This window comes from Hyperoodon ampullatus, assembly GCF_949752795.1.
Source record: "Hyperoodon ampullatus genome assembly, chromosome: 5".
NCBI classification, from domain to species: Eukaryota; Metazoa; Chordata; class Mammalia; order Artiodactyla; family Ziphiidae; genus Hyperoodon; species Hyperoodon ampullatus.
The window spans coordinates 23,974,366-23,991,600 of NC_136918.1; the positions used below are offsets into that span (position 1 = coordinate 23,974,366).

Genomic DNA, 17,235 nt, shown 5'->3' on the forward strand with positions numbered 1-17,235 from the left:
AAAAAACAAATGGGGGCGTTCATTACTCAAGTTTAAAAGTGCTTCATTTCGCTCCTCCATACGCTACGCTGCAGCAGAAAAGTTCTTCAAATACACCAAAAATATTTTGATTTATAAGTTTTTCCTAGGAACACACCTGTCGTGGAAAGACATATGCCTGTGGTTTAAAGGAAGTCCTGTACTGCTTAGTACAGGATTCTTCACCAACATGACACAACCAGAAATTCAACACCCATAATAAGCATGAGGCTCCAGGATCTCTTAAAGGACGAACAGAAAGAGAAGAAAAAGAGAAAGAAGTTATTGCCGTTGGGTAGGAATAATTAGTCTGACATTTTAGAAGCATCTTCTTTTTAATATAAGAATTATTGCACATGCTGTTACTGACAGCCCCTTCCCAGGCCCAATTTTGCTTTTTTTTTTTTTTTTTTTGCGGTACGCGGGCCTCTCACTGTTGTGGCCTCTCCCGATGCGGAGCACAGGCTCTGGACGCGCAGGCTCAGCGGCCATGGCTCACAGGCCTAGCCACTCTGCGGCATGTGGGATCTTCCTGGACCGGGGCACGAACCCGTGTCCCCTGCATCGGCAGGCAGACTCTCAACCACTGTGCCACCAGGGAAGCCCCCAGGCCCAATTTTGAATTGAAGGCTGAGTTAGAAAATAAGGAAAAGTAAAGATGACTGCTGATCTGTTAAGGGTGCCAGACATTGGTAGGGTTACATTAACTCTTCAAATTCCCATAATTATGATATTTCTCCCCAGACAATACGATCTCAAATATCCAAATTAAAAAGGCAAACTGTTAATCATCTGATGTTTTGTCCACACAAGTACATTTCTGGACAATTAGAGGTGTTTTATTACGTTTCAGAATTCTAAAGTTTCCATATTAAAACACTACAGTGCATGGTAATGATTTCAAACATGTGTTACTTAAATAGTTTATCGTCATTTCTCCTTAAAAAAACAAGACTTCACTCAGTGGCCTACTGTCCACAGCAACACACATTGCACCCTTCAGTAACGAATATTAATAATAATTGTGAGGCAACAACCCGTTCTGAAGTTGACTGTTTCATCCCTTTTAAAAAGGGTTGCTGTGAAAATGAATGGTGGAAAGCAATATTATCTGAGACTAGTCAGCCTGTCTAAAAGAGTACTTGCTAACCTGTAATAATACCTCAACCCTAAATAAAGGTAAGTTTTGAATATGTATTAGGTGAGGGATATATTAGGGTTAATTATAACCATTTTCTCTATTTTTCTGAACATGAAAAACCCACTTTCACCCCTTTCCTTGGTAAAACAGAGTCTACAGGGCATCCAGTCTCAACATTTCACTAATGTTCCCTATATGTGCTTAAAAGTATTCGGTCTTCACTCATTTAAAATTTCCTACAATTCATTAAAAAATAACTAATCAGGCTGACCTTTTCTTAATTATACTGAAATGGTGAGATTTTTACTGTACACGCTGTCGTGGGACACACCAATCAGAATCCTTACAAAGGATGAGTGGACAACTCCATAATGGTTAAAAAGAGAGTGGAATTGCAGTTGCGACCCCGGGATTAATCTTCCTGCTTTAGGAACACCAAAGCACAGCTCTTCCCTGGTCACAGCTATTCCCTAGGTCAGAGGTAAGGAAATGGAAGCCAGAAAAAAAACAGGAGGATGATAAATCCAAGGCTGTATTTTCATATTTACCACTGGGAGCAATTTCCCCAATGGCCCTTTTCTTAAGTTATGAAGGTGAAACTTTATGGGCACATTTTAAGTGCATCTCATCCCGTATATCAACAAATATGGTAAAGTTTAGTTTTTACCATCTTTAAAAGAACCAAACCTATGAAGGAGATATATTTAACTATGAAAGCAACAAAGGTTTTGGAGGTCAGCATTTCTGGACAATGATCTATCAAAAGAATAATAAGCAGCTAATGTTCTTTTTAACCTAGACACATTGGCTGTTAAGGAAAGATAGCAAAATGATGGTTATGTTAGATAAAGGCTTGTCTACAGCCTACACCTGTTAAAGAAATTGAACCAGTAATTAATGACCTTCCAAAACACAAAGCACCAGGCCCATATGGGTTTACTGATGAATTCTACCAAATATTTAAGGAAGAAATTATAACGATTCTCTACAATCTCTTCCAGAAAATAGAAGCAGTGGGAATACTTACTAACTCATTCTGAGGCCAGCATTACCCTAATACTAAAACCAGACAAGGACATTAAAAGAAAAGGAAACTACAGACCAATATCTCTCATAAACATTGATGCAAAAATCCTCAACAAAATATTAGCAACAATATATAAGAAGAATTGTACCTCACCACCAAGTGGGATTTATCCCAGGTGTGTAAGACTGGTTCAATATTACAAAATGAATTAATGTAAAACCATCACATCAACAGGCTAATGAAGAAAAATCATGTGATTATATCAATAGATGCAGAAATAACATCTGACAAAATCCAACACCTATTCATGAAAAAAACCCTCAGCAAACTAGAAATAGAGGGAAACTTCCTCAACTTGATTTTAAGAATCTACAAAAAAACCTACAGCAATCATCATACTTAATGGTGAGGAAGTTTTCATTTTCTCACCAAGGTCAGGAAAGAGGCAGAAATGTCCCTTCTCATTATTCCTTTTCAACATTACACTGGGAGTCCTAACTAAGAAGAAGGAAAGAAGAAAATGAAAAAAATAGTATGCAGATTAGGAAGGAAGAAATAAAACTGTATTTTTTCACAGATGACACTGACTGTCTAGGTAGAAAATCTGAGAGACAAAAAAATTCTCCTAGAAATAATAAGTAATTATAACAATGCTACTGGACACAAAGTTGATGTACAAAAGTCAATTACTTTCCTATATTCCAGTAATGAACAAGTGGAATTTTTAATTAAAAACACAGTATCATTTACATTAGCACCCGATAAAAGGAAATACTTAGGTATGAATCTAACAAAATGTGTACAAGATCTATACGAGGAAAACTACAAAACTCTGATTAAAGATATCAAAAAGGAACTAAATAAATGGAGCTATTCTGTGTTATGGATAGAAAGACTCAATGTGTCGAGATGCTAGTTCTTCACAACTTGACCTATAGATTCAACACAATCCCAATCAAAATCCCAGCAAGTTATCAATATTTTGTGGATATTGACAAACTGAATCTAAAGTATACGGAGAGTCAAAAGACCCAGAATAGCCAACACAATATTAAAGAAAAAGAGCAAAGTCACAGGACGGACACTTTCCAACTTCAAAATGTACTATAAAGCTACAGTAATCAAAACAGTGTGGCGCTGTGAAAGAATAGATAAATAGATCCATGGAAAATAACAGAGAGCCCAGGTGTTCTTTAGTAGGTGAATGGATAAAGTGTGCTACAACTGCACAATGGAATATTTTTCAGAGCTAAAAAGAAACGTGCCATCAAGCCATGAGAAGACATGGAGCAACCTTAAATGCATATTACTAATTGAAAGAAGCCAATCTGAAAAGGTAAATACTGTATGATTCCAACATATGACCTTCTGGAAAAGGCAAAACTATGGACACAGGAAAAAGATCAGCGGCTGCTGGGGGTTAAGGATGAGAAAGGGATGACCAGGTGGCGCATGGAGGACTTTAGGGCAGTGAAGCTATTCTATGTGGTGCTGTAATAGTACATACCATCATGCATTTGACATAACCCGTAGAGTGTACAACACCAGAAGTGAGCTCTAACGTAATCTACGCACACTGAGGGATAACCCTATATGCAGGTCCATTGACTGTAACAAATGTACACTCTGGTGCAGGATGCTGACAGTGGAGGAGGCTGTGGGTGTGTGTATATGAAAACACTTTGTACTTGCTGCTCAATTTTGCTGTAAAACTAAAACTGCTCTAAAAATAAAGTTTATTTTATGTCTACAGCCAGAAAAGAACAAAAAAAGACTTGCCTACATGAATTATCAATAGAAACACCAAAGGCTGATTAGGACACTTGCACCTCTGTCTTTCACCTACACACTAAAGCCCCCAGCCCTTACCTGGCAACTCTTTGTCTCAAAGAGGAATCCTTTTCCCTTATTTCACTACATGGCAATCCAAAGTCTGAACCCATGATCAGGTAATTTTAAGTTTCCTTTATCATTCAATATTTCCTAGAAAATCATCCTTTGACAAAATGTTACAACTGGATCTTTCAGTTTCATTATTATATACCAGTATACCTTGTAAGATAACTATAAAGGGTTTCTTTCTACAGAGTGACAAGGTAGGGAAACAATCCTTTTAATAGCATTCAAGAGTCACAATTATAAATATATAGGTCAAGGTGAATATCTCAGAATTTCTATTTTCTGGGTTTTTTTAACCTAATTTATGATGGTATAGAATACTTTCTGTGAAACTTCTTTCATTCGCAAAACTGAAACGTCATTTTTTTTAATGATGCACATTCCCTGGCTTTATTCATCCTTCTCAATGAAGCCTCAGTTCTTCTAGAACCTCCACACCCTAGACAGCATATTTCCAAATTGATCTGGGTAAGCTTACGGGCACTGATGGGGCAAGAGGGGGCAGTGACCCCAGGAGTCTACAGTGGACACTGAGCCAGAACCCAAGGCCCTTTATACATTTTTTTGGTCCCCGTTTAACTCCTGGTATTTAAAATACCAGGTAGTTTAATTAACTACATATAACTACAGCTTTCTCTTTCTTGTACAAGGCGTCAGGGAAGACAAATGACTACAAATTATAGTTTATTTACATCTATATTTGGAAGTACTGATTGGAATGGCTTTTGGAATTCAACATGTAATATTCTAGAAGAGAAGCCAATTCTTCACAAACAAGGAAAACAGCCTGAAGTTAGCTGTATGTGGTACCGTGTATTTCTACATTAAAAGTTTCTCACTTAAAAAAAAAGTCATAGCGGGCTTCCCAGGTGGCGCAGTGGTTGAGAGTCCGCCTGCCGGTGCAGGGGACACGGGTTCGTGCCCCGGTCCGGGAGGATCCCACATGCCGCGGAGCGGCTGGGCCCGTGAGCCATGGCCGCTGAGCCTGTGCGTCCGGAGCCTGTGCTCTGCAACGGGAGAGGCCACAACAGTGAGAGGCCCGCATACCACAAAAAAAAAAAAAAAAAAAAAAAAAAAAAGTCATAGGTATCAGAAGATATCTGATGTCTACATAGCCATCTGTAATGTCTGTTCTAGAAAAATCAACTTTTTTTTTTGCATTCCTGTTAAGATAGCCTGCTTTGAAAACAGGTAGGCTTATCACTTTTACAGCTTTCCCTAAATTTCAGTTAAATAAATTGTTCTCTGCCAGTTCTCAAGTGTAGGAGTAGAATGGGGTATGCGGAAGCAAGGTTTGCGTTGCTGTTGTAAGCAACGGAATTCTCTTAAATTCCATTTGTGTACCTTGCATCAGCCTAAGAGCTCACAAACGTAGTGTAAATAATCCACACAAATACATCTGTGTTGAAATAATTAATCCTATTTTATGGTCCCCACCCCTCAGCAGTCACTATCAAAAAGTTTAATATTTAATAGTAACACAATTTACTACGGAATCATAACCAGGGCAAAGACAAGCAATTGGTAACAATCAAAGTTGATGTATCTGAGACAACTGGTGGATAAGGATTGTATTAGTTGGTAAAAAACAGGCCATAAGAGGTCTGGAGCTAAGGGCTGTGATGCTGGGGAAGGAGGAGGTCATTTGAACCCTATCAAAGGGTCCCGGGGAGCAGATTCCTCCCTCTGTTTCCTGCGTCTGGGAAGAACAGAACTCTCACCAGGGAAGCTGCAGCTGCGTGCACCCTTGGCTTAATCGCTGTGTAAGGCAGAGGGTTAATTAGCTGCCATTCTTAGCTCCACTTGTTGTTCTAATAAAGATCTGCATAAATCTGAGACTGGGAGTAACCGATCCTTGATTTCATTTGGCAGATGATGGGGGGAGGGGAGGAGTGTGACGATTGTGGGTGTGCTCAGAGCATCTTCAAGTGACCTGGCCTGGGGCATTCTGCCTGCTTGAAAAGTGGTGGACGAAGACCTCTCGGCTGTTTATGGACGTGGGACCCTGCTGGCCAGGCTCACCGCAGGCAGCCTGGAGTGTGAAGCAGATTATCAGGGAATGAAATACACAGAGTGTATTTGCAAAGCACTCAGTATGGATCTCTAAAAGGAGAGGACAGATAAATAATTCAGCATCACAATTCTGTTTTATTATGCCTAAAAATTTCTGGCAATCATCCCTCAATATCCAATACTTGGTTTTCCAATTTCCGATTATCTCCTAAGTGGTATATGTTTTGGGGGGCAGAATTTTTGCATGATACAGTGTCAGAATCACATTTAGAATCAAACCAGTTCACAAGAGCATAAGAATCTCATGATGTGTCCTGAGGTAGGCACTATCATTATGCCTATTTTACAGACCAGAAGGCTGAGGCAGAGAGGAGTTAGTAGCCTGATGGTCACAGTCAGAATGAAGGGGAAAGCTTAGCAGCTCAGTAGAGATTTTCAGCAAAAAAAAAAAAAAAGGCCTGGATGGTTCTATTAAGAACACACCACAGAAATAGAGGCTTAGGTATAAATGAATTGAGAGTGTGGAACAAAAAAGTTTATAACCACCAAGTTGTCTTTTCAGAATTTCCCCATATTATGAAATGCCAACATCTTCCATTTCAGCACTTAGGGAACCACCACCACAACAAAAGAATCAAACAAGTTCATAACACTTTAGAAAGCAACAGTAGTAGAGCAGAAAGAACTGAGATTAATGATGCCAGATGTTACGTAGATTTATGAAAAAAAATTAGTAATATTTCTGGACATTACTCTGTGAATAAAGCATTTGGGACAGGAAAACTGTTGACCTTATTTTATCTCATAACTGTCAGTGTTCTCAGGATAGTTCATTTTGTATGAGGGAAAATACCCATTATTAATAGGCCTGAAGACCATTATATACGCAGATTTTAAATAATAAATCAACAGATTTCATATAAAGGATATGCTAAAACAGCTAAGAGTTTGAAAAGGCAACCACAAAACAGCAAAAACAAACTTTGAAAGATGACATTAAATAGAACAGAGCTTAAATTTTATATACGCTTGAGAATAGAGTGTTTGCAAATAGGGGCTCTGCCATGAAAGATGGAAATGTGTTTACTACTGGGAACTTCAGCAATTCATGGATTAAATCATGTTCACCAAGCAGGACCACAGTCAGAGGATCTGGGAGGCTGGTGCTGACCTTCTGAGCCCATCAACCTCCACTCCTCTGGCTGTCCCTTTGCTCCCAGCAGTGTGTCACAGCCATACTCTGGCAGCCAGCCATGCCTGACAAAGCAGAGTGTCACAGCAGGCCCAATAAACACCCCTGTGAAGTGTGAACAGGGAGACCTGCCTAGAACAGACCTGCTGGGAACAGAATAGTTACCCCTGGTGCACCCGTCACCTGGCTGGTAACGGTTGGACATCTGCCACCTGACAGATAATCTTTCCCAAGAGATAATATAGTCTCGGCACTACTAATTCAGGACTAGGCTTTTTTTCAGATTAAAAAATCCAAAAGGGTCCATGCTGAGGAGGTGGTGTTTGTTAGAGATTATTTAATACTATCTTCTCTCAGTTAAATGCAGCTGAGAGGGTACTTATCACATCAAATGGATGCCCATTTGGAGTCCTAAATAGAAATTCTGAGAGATAACGTCAAGAACAATCCATTATGCTTACAAAGGGCTTTCACATACACCATCTCATTTTAAACTCACAGGAATCCTGTGATTTAGGTACAGCTGAGGATAATGTCCGTTTGATATAATGAACTGAGGGTGAGGAAAGTTAAATGGCTAGTACAAGGTCACACAAGTAATAAACAGTGGAGCTGGTTTTTAAATCAACATCTGCTGACTATCAATACCACGCAAGAAAGGGTGTGTAGCCCCACACTGAAACACAAAACATCTGTTTCTGAATGGACCAAAAATTCTTCAAAGAGACAAATGTAAATTATGAGAAAAATATGAAAAAAGATGAAAAAAAAACCCATTTCATGTAGGAACAAGAGTGGGAGCCCTTATAAAGTTGGTTAAATCTGTGTCTTCATGCAAAGCCTACTTCTGAGCTGACAGCATTTCTGTTGTTAAAATAGGTCTGCAGACTCAGTGTGGGAAAATCTTTATTCATAGTCTATCAAACTTACATTTGTGACTGTTTGAAAATAGGTTAGATTGAAGTTTAACATAAATCTAGGGAGAAAAATCAGCAGAGACTAGAAGGAAGTGTACCAGAAAAGTGTGTAATAAATCCACTGAACAAAACAATGGACTTTTTTGACTTGTTTTTGATAACTTTGTTTAAAACCCTAGAAGTGTGAACATACCTGTAAATGATGTGCCGATTAGAAACCTTTTTTATGTGTGTTAAAGTATGAACACTTAGTTTGTTACCATGTATTTTACAGATAGTATTCTATTCTTATACCAGATAGGCTATCTCTAGTTGGTGACACTCAAGGAACATTACTAGCTTTAGGTTTTTTCTTACTATTCATAGCATAATTTTCAAAACCTATTTATCCTATTTATGTGATTTTCCTTTAGCCAGGGGTGATTTTTTATTTTTTTTGCAGAATGTGTCTCTAATTTTCTGAGACACAGAAAAAACTCTAACTTACGGAACGGAAACCTTTCTTGACTGCTGAGAGAAGGCTCTGGTGGAGCGCAGGGTCACCTCCATAGAGAAGAGAATGAGGTGATGGGTCCATTTTAGCTCACGTGGTTCCCTCTGGGGTAAGGACTGCCTCTCGGCACCAAGTTTTCTCTAAGTGTGAAGTGACACCTTATTCCATGTATAAGAAGTGAAGACTTCTTATTCATCTTGTGTGAGGCTCAGAAGTGCCTCATAAATAGTAGAGTCTCAGAAGTGTTTTTTGCTTTCTTTCTTTTTCCCCCAGTTTTATGGAGCTATAACCGACATATAACACTGTGAATTTAAGGTGTACTTGATAAGTGACTTACCTCTCAAAATAAATTTTTTCTCTAAAAAACAAAAAAAACCCCTCCTCTCCAAATTTCAGCAAACCCCATAAGAAGTACTTTTTGGAGAGTGGGGAGGCAGATGTAGTCCCACGTTGCAACATTTCCAAAAGGAAATATCACACACACAAAAAGCCTTTTTAAGACAAGACCTCCAAATGAGGTTATACAGCGTCACAGAGACAAATAGGATTGAAATAGGAATAGTGAGACTGAAAAAACAAAGTATTTGTCATTTAGTTTTAAATTAGTACATCATGATTGAACTTCACTATCCAGCATGAAGTATGAATTAATTTAAAAAAATATTTTATAATGATCTTGCACAACTACATTTTCTTTTTGGTGTTAAAACCATTAATTTGTTATATATAGTCTACATATATCACAATTTAATTAGATTCTGTTTTTAAATGCCTTCACTAAAAAAATTTTTATTACTGAAAAACAACAAACATACAAAAATGGAAAAGATGATAATTTCTTCATGTTTTATTAACCAGCCAGGGACCTAAGAGAGACCTCGATTCCCATTTGCCATTTCTCTCATCTAAAACTTCACTTATCTAGTGAGTTCATTCCTGAACATAGTAGATGGAATCTCAGAAAACATTAAGACTATTAATTAACTACTCAATGAAGAATTTCTCATTGAGAACATCAATGAAAACCCCAGTGAAAAACCTTTGGATTTTTGTATTTTCCAAAATACACCCAAATATGTAAAAAAATTGGCAGTTGGTCAGTCTTTTAGTTAAAAGAAGCTGGTCAAAGACATGTAATCACGCATCTAGGAAAACAGGAAGTAAGAATTTTCAGCATTAAGCATACCAGCAAGCCTCAAGGGCTTGGCCATAGGCTCTTTTCAGGTTTCCTGGGAAGCTGTATCTCCTTGTTGACTTTTTGGGTATTTCCTAGTTCAGGAGTTTTTTGGCCCTAATAGCTTGTAAGGATGCATGATTATTGAGATGCGAAAATGGTGACGTGTGTGTGGTGCTGCCTGGTGGCTGTCGGATTTTAATAGCCCACGTTTCCCAAATGAACATCTTCTGGTAGGCACCTAATTGAAAATCTAGCTATTCAATTTGCATTTTTATTATTATTTGGAAGCAGAATGTAACACATTCTTTAAATGCACTTCCCCATCTAAAATGATTTTTCATTCATGCTTATCACACTATGCTTTTTCCTTCTTGGCAAATAATAAGTTTTCAAAAGACCAATGACCAGACTGAATTGAAAAAGAAAGCAGTTACAAACTATGAAAACTTAAGATCAATAAGAATAAAAATAATAGTGCTAGTGGTAGTACTGGCAGTGATAAACAATTTACTAAGGACTGACATTCAAGCTTTGAGTAGCTCCAATTCTGGATTACTGGATTACAAATCTCTTACCGGGATTGCAGTCTGTAAGAAGAGAGCAGATGGACAGGAGAACTTTAGAAATGGTGAGCGCCGGACTCCAGTTGTCTTTCAGGATGTCCAGACAGATCACGCCTTGGCTGTTAATATTACAGTGATAAATTCTGGTTCGGAAGGTAACCTAGAAGAAAATGTAAAGTTGATATAAATAGACACACTATTTATTTATTCATAAAATTTTATTACAGTTGATTTACAGTGTTGTGTTAGTTTCAGGTGTACAGCTAAGTGATTCCATTATACATAAACATATATTCACTCTTTTTCAGAGTCTTTACCCATATAGGTTATCACAGAATATTGAGTAGAGTTCCCTGTGCTATACAGTAGAGGTCCTTGTTGGTTATTGATTTTAAATATAGTAGTGTGTGTATGTTAATCCCAAGCTTCTGATTTATCCCTCCCTGCCTACATTTCCCCTTTGGTAACTATAGGTTTGTTTTTGAAATCTGTGAGTCTGTTTCTGTTTTGTAAATAAGTTCATTTGTATCAATTTTTAAAATTAGATTCCACATATGAGTGATATCATATGATACTTGTCTTTCTCTGTCTGACTTACTTCACTTAGTATGATAATCTCTAGGTCCATCCATGTGCCTGCAAATGGCATTATTTCATTCTTTTTTGTGGCTGAGTAACATTCCATTGTATATGTGTGTGTGTGTGTGTGTGTATATACACACACACACACACACACACACATATATATATATATATATATATATATATATATACCACATCTTCTTTATCCATTCCTCTGTCGATGGACATTTAGATTGCTCCCATATCTTGGCTATTGCAAACAGTGTTGCAACGAACATTGGGGTGCATCTATCTTTTCAAATTATGGTTTTCTCCGGATATATGCCCAGGAATGGGATTGCTGGACCATATGGTAGCTCTATTTTTACTTTTTTAAGGAACCTCCATACTGTTCTCCATAGTGCCAACACCAATTTACACTCTCACCAACAGTGTAGGAGGGTTCCCTTTTCTCCATACCCTCTCCAGCATTTATTGTTTGTAGACTTTTTGGTGATGGCCATTCTGACTGGTAGACACACCTTTTATTAGACAAAATAATCCAAGGGTCACTAGTTGACCCTATACTTAATTGTTCCTTCGGCACATGAGAAGAATCAATAAACAAAATCATTATTTTAGAACTTCTCATTCTGGGCACAGAGGACTAAACTCCAGCGGCAAAATCATGACATTCTGCTTTTGATGAAGAGTCTAATCACTTAACGAACATTCTGGGGGCTGAATTTGCTCTTGGTGAAATGGCAGGAATGCTCGTAGGGGAAAACTAACTCAAGGCTCGAAAAAAAGTTCACAGAAAGACATTTTCAAAAATAAAAATTGCAAAGGAAACTTTTCTTAGATTCCAGTTATTTGAAGGATTTTGCACATTATTAAATTTAAAAAAAACATGGCAATACTACAAAAAGGAAATAAACATTATTCTATGTTACAGTTTAAAAACATGAACTAGGGAACATATGTAAATAAGACACTTAGTTCATGGAAAAACTGTATTAGTTATAATTTTCCTCCTTAAATTCTGTATTTTGAATGTAGTATTAGTGCAGCCTACCTATAATAGCTAGATCGCCACTGTACTTTGCTTAGGCATAATTCTGAAACATGCTTATAAAAAATTTTCAAGAACTTTGATTGAAAAAGTTAAGTCCAAATCAGTTTTGTAACTCTGATAAAATTCTGTTTTATCAATACAAAAGTCTTATGTAAGCAATAAGATTTTAATGCTATTTACTAATACCATGTTTATAAGTGTTCTCAAATTTATAAGCTGGAATATTTTAAAAATCTTGGTGTTCTCAAGACCAGTCCTTCTGGTACTCTAAGTTCAAAATGACTCTGAACCAAGAAACACCCACATGGCAGATCTTTGTAGGTGCTGCCACCCCACCAGAGCATCCAGTATCTACTCAAACATCAGATTTGCTGAATTTTTATGATGTCAAGGTCAGAAAGGGCCTTCTATCAATATTACTGTTCAACACATGGTACCATTCTCAGGTTACATGAGCACTAGCCCTGTTAGCAACATGCCAGACCGGATAACCTCAAGATACCCCCGCCAAACCCACACATCCCAAACACCCAGAAACGTTGAAGAAAATATAACTAACAGTCTTTAAAATGCAAAGCTGAATGGGCAAGAGGCATCCCCAGAGGCCAGAACTGAAAACCAAAAATCACAGCAAGCACATGAGCTGACGGTGTAGCTGCCAGGGGTGGGGCTTGGGGTTTGATGCCCTCATGGAGAAAGAAGATGAAACCTAAGGTCTGTAGGTGGTGAGGGTTTGGAATTGAGAGCCCTTACATAAATTAGGCCACCGGAGCAACTAGTCTTTCAGTAAATGACTGAACCTGAAAAGATAATGCCTCATGGGAGAGAGAGCTAAGACACTAGCCAGAGAACTTGGGCACTGGAATTGGGAGAAGAGTGTTTCTCCTGAGAATTCTAAATCCTGGGCACATAGACTATGCAAACGCTAACTAAAAAAAGAGCTAAAAAGAGTTTTTTTTTTTTTTTACTATCAGATCAAATACATGCTTAAGGCAAAACATATAAATATATTTAAGGCAAAAATGAATAAAGAGAATAACTGCATTATGATGAAATTAATAATTCACAAGGAAAACATAACAATTCTGAATGTATTATACCTAACAACATAGCCAAAAATATAAAAAGCAAAAGTTGGAGGAATTATAAGGAGAAAATGACACAACTACAGTCAAAGAGGGACATTGTCACTGCAGTAGATTTGGTCAACCAGACCAAAACATAGCAAGGATACTGAAAATATGAAAAGCCAAATTAACAAAATCAAGGTACTGAAGGAAGATGAAATTCCATGCTCAACAACTAAAGGATACTTATTCTTTTCCAAGCACATAAGAAACATTTATAAAAACTGATCACATGCTAAGCCACAAAGAAAGCTTAACATATTTCCAAAAATTATTAAGACTATTAAGGTCCCCCTTCATACGTTTGCAAACTGAAAAATACATTTTCAAATAATTCTTGGATCAAAGAAAAAAAATCAGCTATGTTTATAACTGAGTGACAATGAAAATGTTGGGTTGCCAATACCAAAATCTGTGATTTGCCTAAAACAGTTAATGAAAGAGAAATCTACAGCTTCAAATGCATATATTAAAGAGGAAGAAGTTTCCTGAGATGTGTCCAAAGGAAGAAAAAAGGATAGAGTAAATCCCATAAAAGTAGAGAAGAATGGGCGGAAGTTAATAAAATAGAGAATACCTGTGATATTAAAATTCTGCAGAGAAGTGAGAGTACCTAGCTGTTTAAGTGCTAGATGAAAAGACAAAATACTTCTATGATCCAGTGTACGTGGTGAGTGGCTTTTGTCTATAATACCATATTTTAAAAACCTATCTGAGTAGAGTTTCCTGTGCTATACAGTAGATCCTTGTTGGTTACCTATCTTATATATAGTAATGTGTGTATGTTAATCTCAAACTCCTACTGTATAGCACAGGGAACTCTACTCAATACTCTGTAATAACCTATATGGGAAAAGAATCTGAAAAGAAATGGATATATGTATATATATGTATAACTGAATCACTTTGCTGTACACCTGAAACTAACAACATTGTAAATCAACTATACTCCAATAAAATGTAAAAAAAGAGAAAAAGCTAGCTCAGACTACTCTGAGCCAGTTAATCATCAAAATGAGTAAAGGAGGAAAGTATTATTATTGTACTCACTTTATCTTTTTTATTATTTTTATTTTTTTTACATCTTTATTGGAGTATAATTGCTTTACAATGGTGTGTTAGTTTCTGCTTTATAACAAAGTGAATCAGTTATACATATACATATGTTCCCATCTCTCTTCCCTCTTGCGTCTCCCTCCCTCCCACCCTCCCTATCCCACCCCTCTAGGTGTTCACAAAGCACTGAGCTGATCTCCCTATGCTATGCAGCTGCTTCCCACTAGCTACCTATTTTACGTTTGGTAGTGTATATATGTCCATGCCTCTCTCTCACTTTGTCACAGCTTACCCTTCCCCCTCCCCATATCCTCAAGTCCATTCTCTAGTAGGTCTGTGTCTTTATTCCTGTCTTACCCCTAGGTTCTTCATGACATCTTTTTCCCTTAAATTCCAGATATATGTGTCAGCATAAAGTATTTGTCTTTCTCTTTCTGACTTGCTTCACTCTGTATGACAGATTCTAGGTCCATCCACCTCATTACAAATAGCTCAATTTCGTTTCTTTTTATGGCTGAGTAATATTCCATTGTATATATGTGCCATATCTTCTTTATCCATTCATCCGATGATGGACACTTAGGTTGTTTCCATCTCCTGGCTATTGTAAATAGAGCTGCAATGAACATTGTGGTACATAACTCTTTTTGAATTATGGTTTTCTCAGGGTATATGCCCAGTAGTGGGATTCCTGGGTCATATAGTAGTTCTATTTGTAGTTTTTAAAGGAACCTCCATACTGTTCTCCATAGTGGCTGTACCAATTCACATTTCCACCAGCAGTGCAAGAGCATTCCCTTTTCTCCACACCCTCTCCAGCATTTATTGTTTCTAGATTTTTTGATGACGGCCATTCTGACTGGTGTGAGGTGATACCTCATTGTAGTTTTGATTTGCATTTCTCTAATGATGAATGATGTTGAACATTCTTTCATGTGTTTGTTGGCAGTCTGTATATCTTCTTTGCAGATGTATTCACTTTAAAAAGAAGCTGTAAGTATGTGAGGTTGGTAGATGCTAACTAAACTTACTGTGGTACTTATTTCAAAATATATACATATATCAAATGAGTGTGTTGTACACCTAAAATTAATACAATGTTATATGTCAATTGTATCTCAATAAAACAAAAAAATTTTTTTAAATAAAGAAACTGAGGAATCTCCATGCTGTTTTCCATTGTTGCTGCACCAATTTATATTCCTATGATATGATCCAGCAATTCCACTCCTGGGCATTTATCTGAAGAAGAAGACGAAAACACTAATTTGAAAAGATATATGCACTCCTATGCTCATGGCAGTATTATTTACAATAGAAGATATGGAAGCAACATAAGTGTTCATCAATAAATGAATGAATAAAGTTGTAGTGTACACACACACACACACAAACACTGGAATACTACTCAGCCATAAAAAAGAATGATATCTTGCCATTTGCAACAATATGGATGGACCTAGAGGGTATAATGCTAAGTGAAATAAATCAGACAGAGGAAGATAAATACTGTATGATTTCACTTATATGTGGAATCTAACAAAACAAATGAACAAACTTAACTAAGCAGAAGCAGTCACAGATACAGAGAACAAACAGGTGGTTGCCAGAAGGAAGGTTGGTGGGGAGAGGAGAGAAATTGGTGAAGGAGATTAAAGGTACATGACAAACTAGCAATTACAAGATAAATGAGTCACAGGTATGAAATGTAGAGTGTGGGGAATATAGTCAATAATAATGTAATATCCTTTGCATGGTGACATATTGTAACTAGACTGTGGTGATCATTTCGAAATGTATAGAAATACTGAATCACTATATTGTGTATTAGGAACTAAGACAGTGTTGTAGGTCAACTATACTTCAAAAACAAACTCACAGAAAATGGATCAGATTTGTGGGCAGAGGGGGAACTGGATGAAGGCAGTCAAAAGATACACACTTCCAGGGACTTCCCTGGTGGCGCAGTGGTTAAGAATCCGCCTCCAATGCAGGGAACACAGGTTCGAGCCCTGGTCCGGGAAGATCCCACATGCCACGGAGCAACTAAGCCCATGCGCCACAACTACTGAGCCTGCGCTCTAGAGCCTGCAAGCCACAACTACTGAGCCCGTGTGCCAAAACCACTGAAGCCCATGCGCCTAGAGCCCGTGCTCCGCCACAAGAGAAGCCACCGCAATGAGAAGCCCGCGCACCGCAACTAAGAGTAGCCCCTACTCGCCACAACTAGAGAAAGCCAGCGCACAGCAATGAAGACCCAAGGCAGCCAAAAAAACTTAAAAAAAAAAAGACACACGCTCCCAGTAAGATACATAAGCACACTAGGGACATGATGTACAACATGGTAAATATAATTAACACTGCTGTTCGTTATGTATGAAAGTGGTTCAGAGAGCAAATCCTAAGGGTTTTTGAAAATAAAAATACATATTTTTAATAAAATTTTTTTCCCTATTTCTTTAATTTTGGATCTATATGAGATGATGAATGTTCACTAAACTTATTGTGGTAAAAAAAAATGAAGAAACGGAGGCACAGAGAGGTTAAGAACTGGCTCATGGTCCCACAGCTGGTAAGTGGTGGAGCCGGAATTTGAACACAACCTTGTTGATCCAAAAGTCCATGCTCTCCCGTTCAGCCTCAATGCCTGTTCTTTTATTTTTTTAAAAAACTTTTAATTCTGAGCTAAGTACAGATTCACATGAGGTTGTAGGAAAGAATACAGACAGATCACCTACATCCTTCCCCCACTTTCACCCAATATCACAGGAGAGTGATACCGACACAGTCCGCTGACCTTCCCATACATCACCAGTTTTACATGCACTGATGGATATATGTGTTCCTATGCAATTGTATCACGGGTAGATTTGTGTGCCCACCACCGCTGTCAAGACACAGAACAGTCCATCACAAACATCCTTTGTGAGACCCTTCACTAGCCACAGTCCTCCCCCCACTTCTGAATTCCCAACA

General features: G+C 37.7%; 1 protein-coding gene across 1 annotated transcript in view; it reads right to left on the reverse strand.

Moving 5' to 3' along the window:
- The window catches only part of LOC307052977 (ubiquitin-conjugating enzyme E2 E2), a 358,613-nt gene that overhangs the window by 41,078 nt on the left and 300,300 nt on the right, over positions 1-17,235 (reverse strand). The window contains exon 5 of the mRNA XM_079704159.1: positions 10,453-10,600. Within this exon, the coding sequence (XP_079560285.1) occupies positions 10,453-10,600 (148 nt within the window). The remainder of the gene's footprint in view (positions 1-10,452; positions 10,601-17,235) is intronic.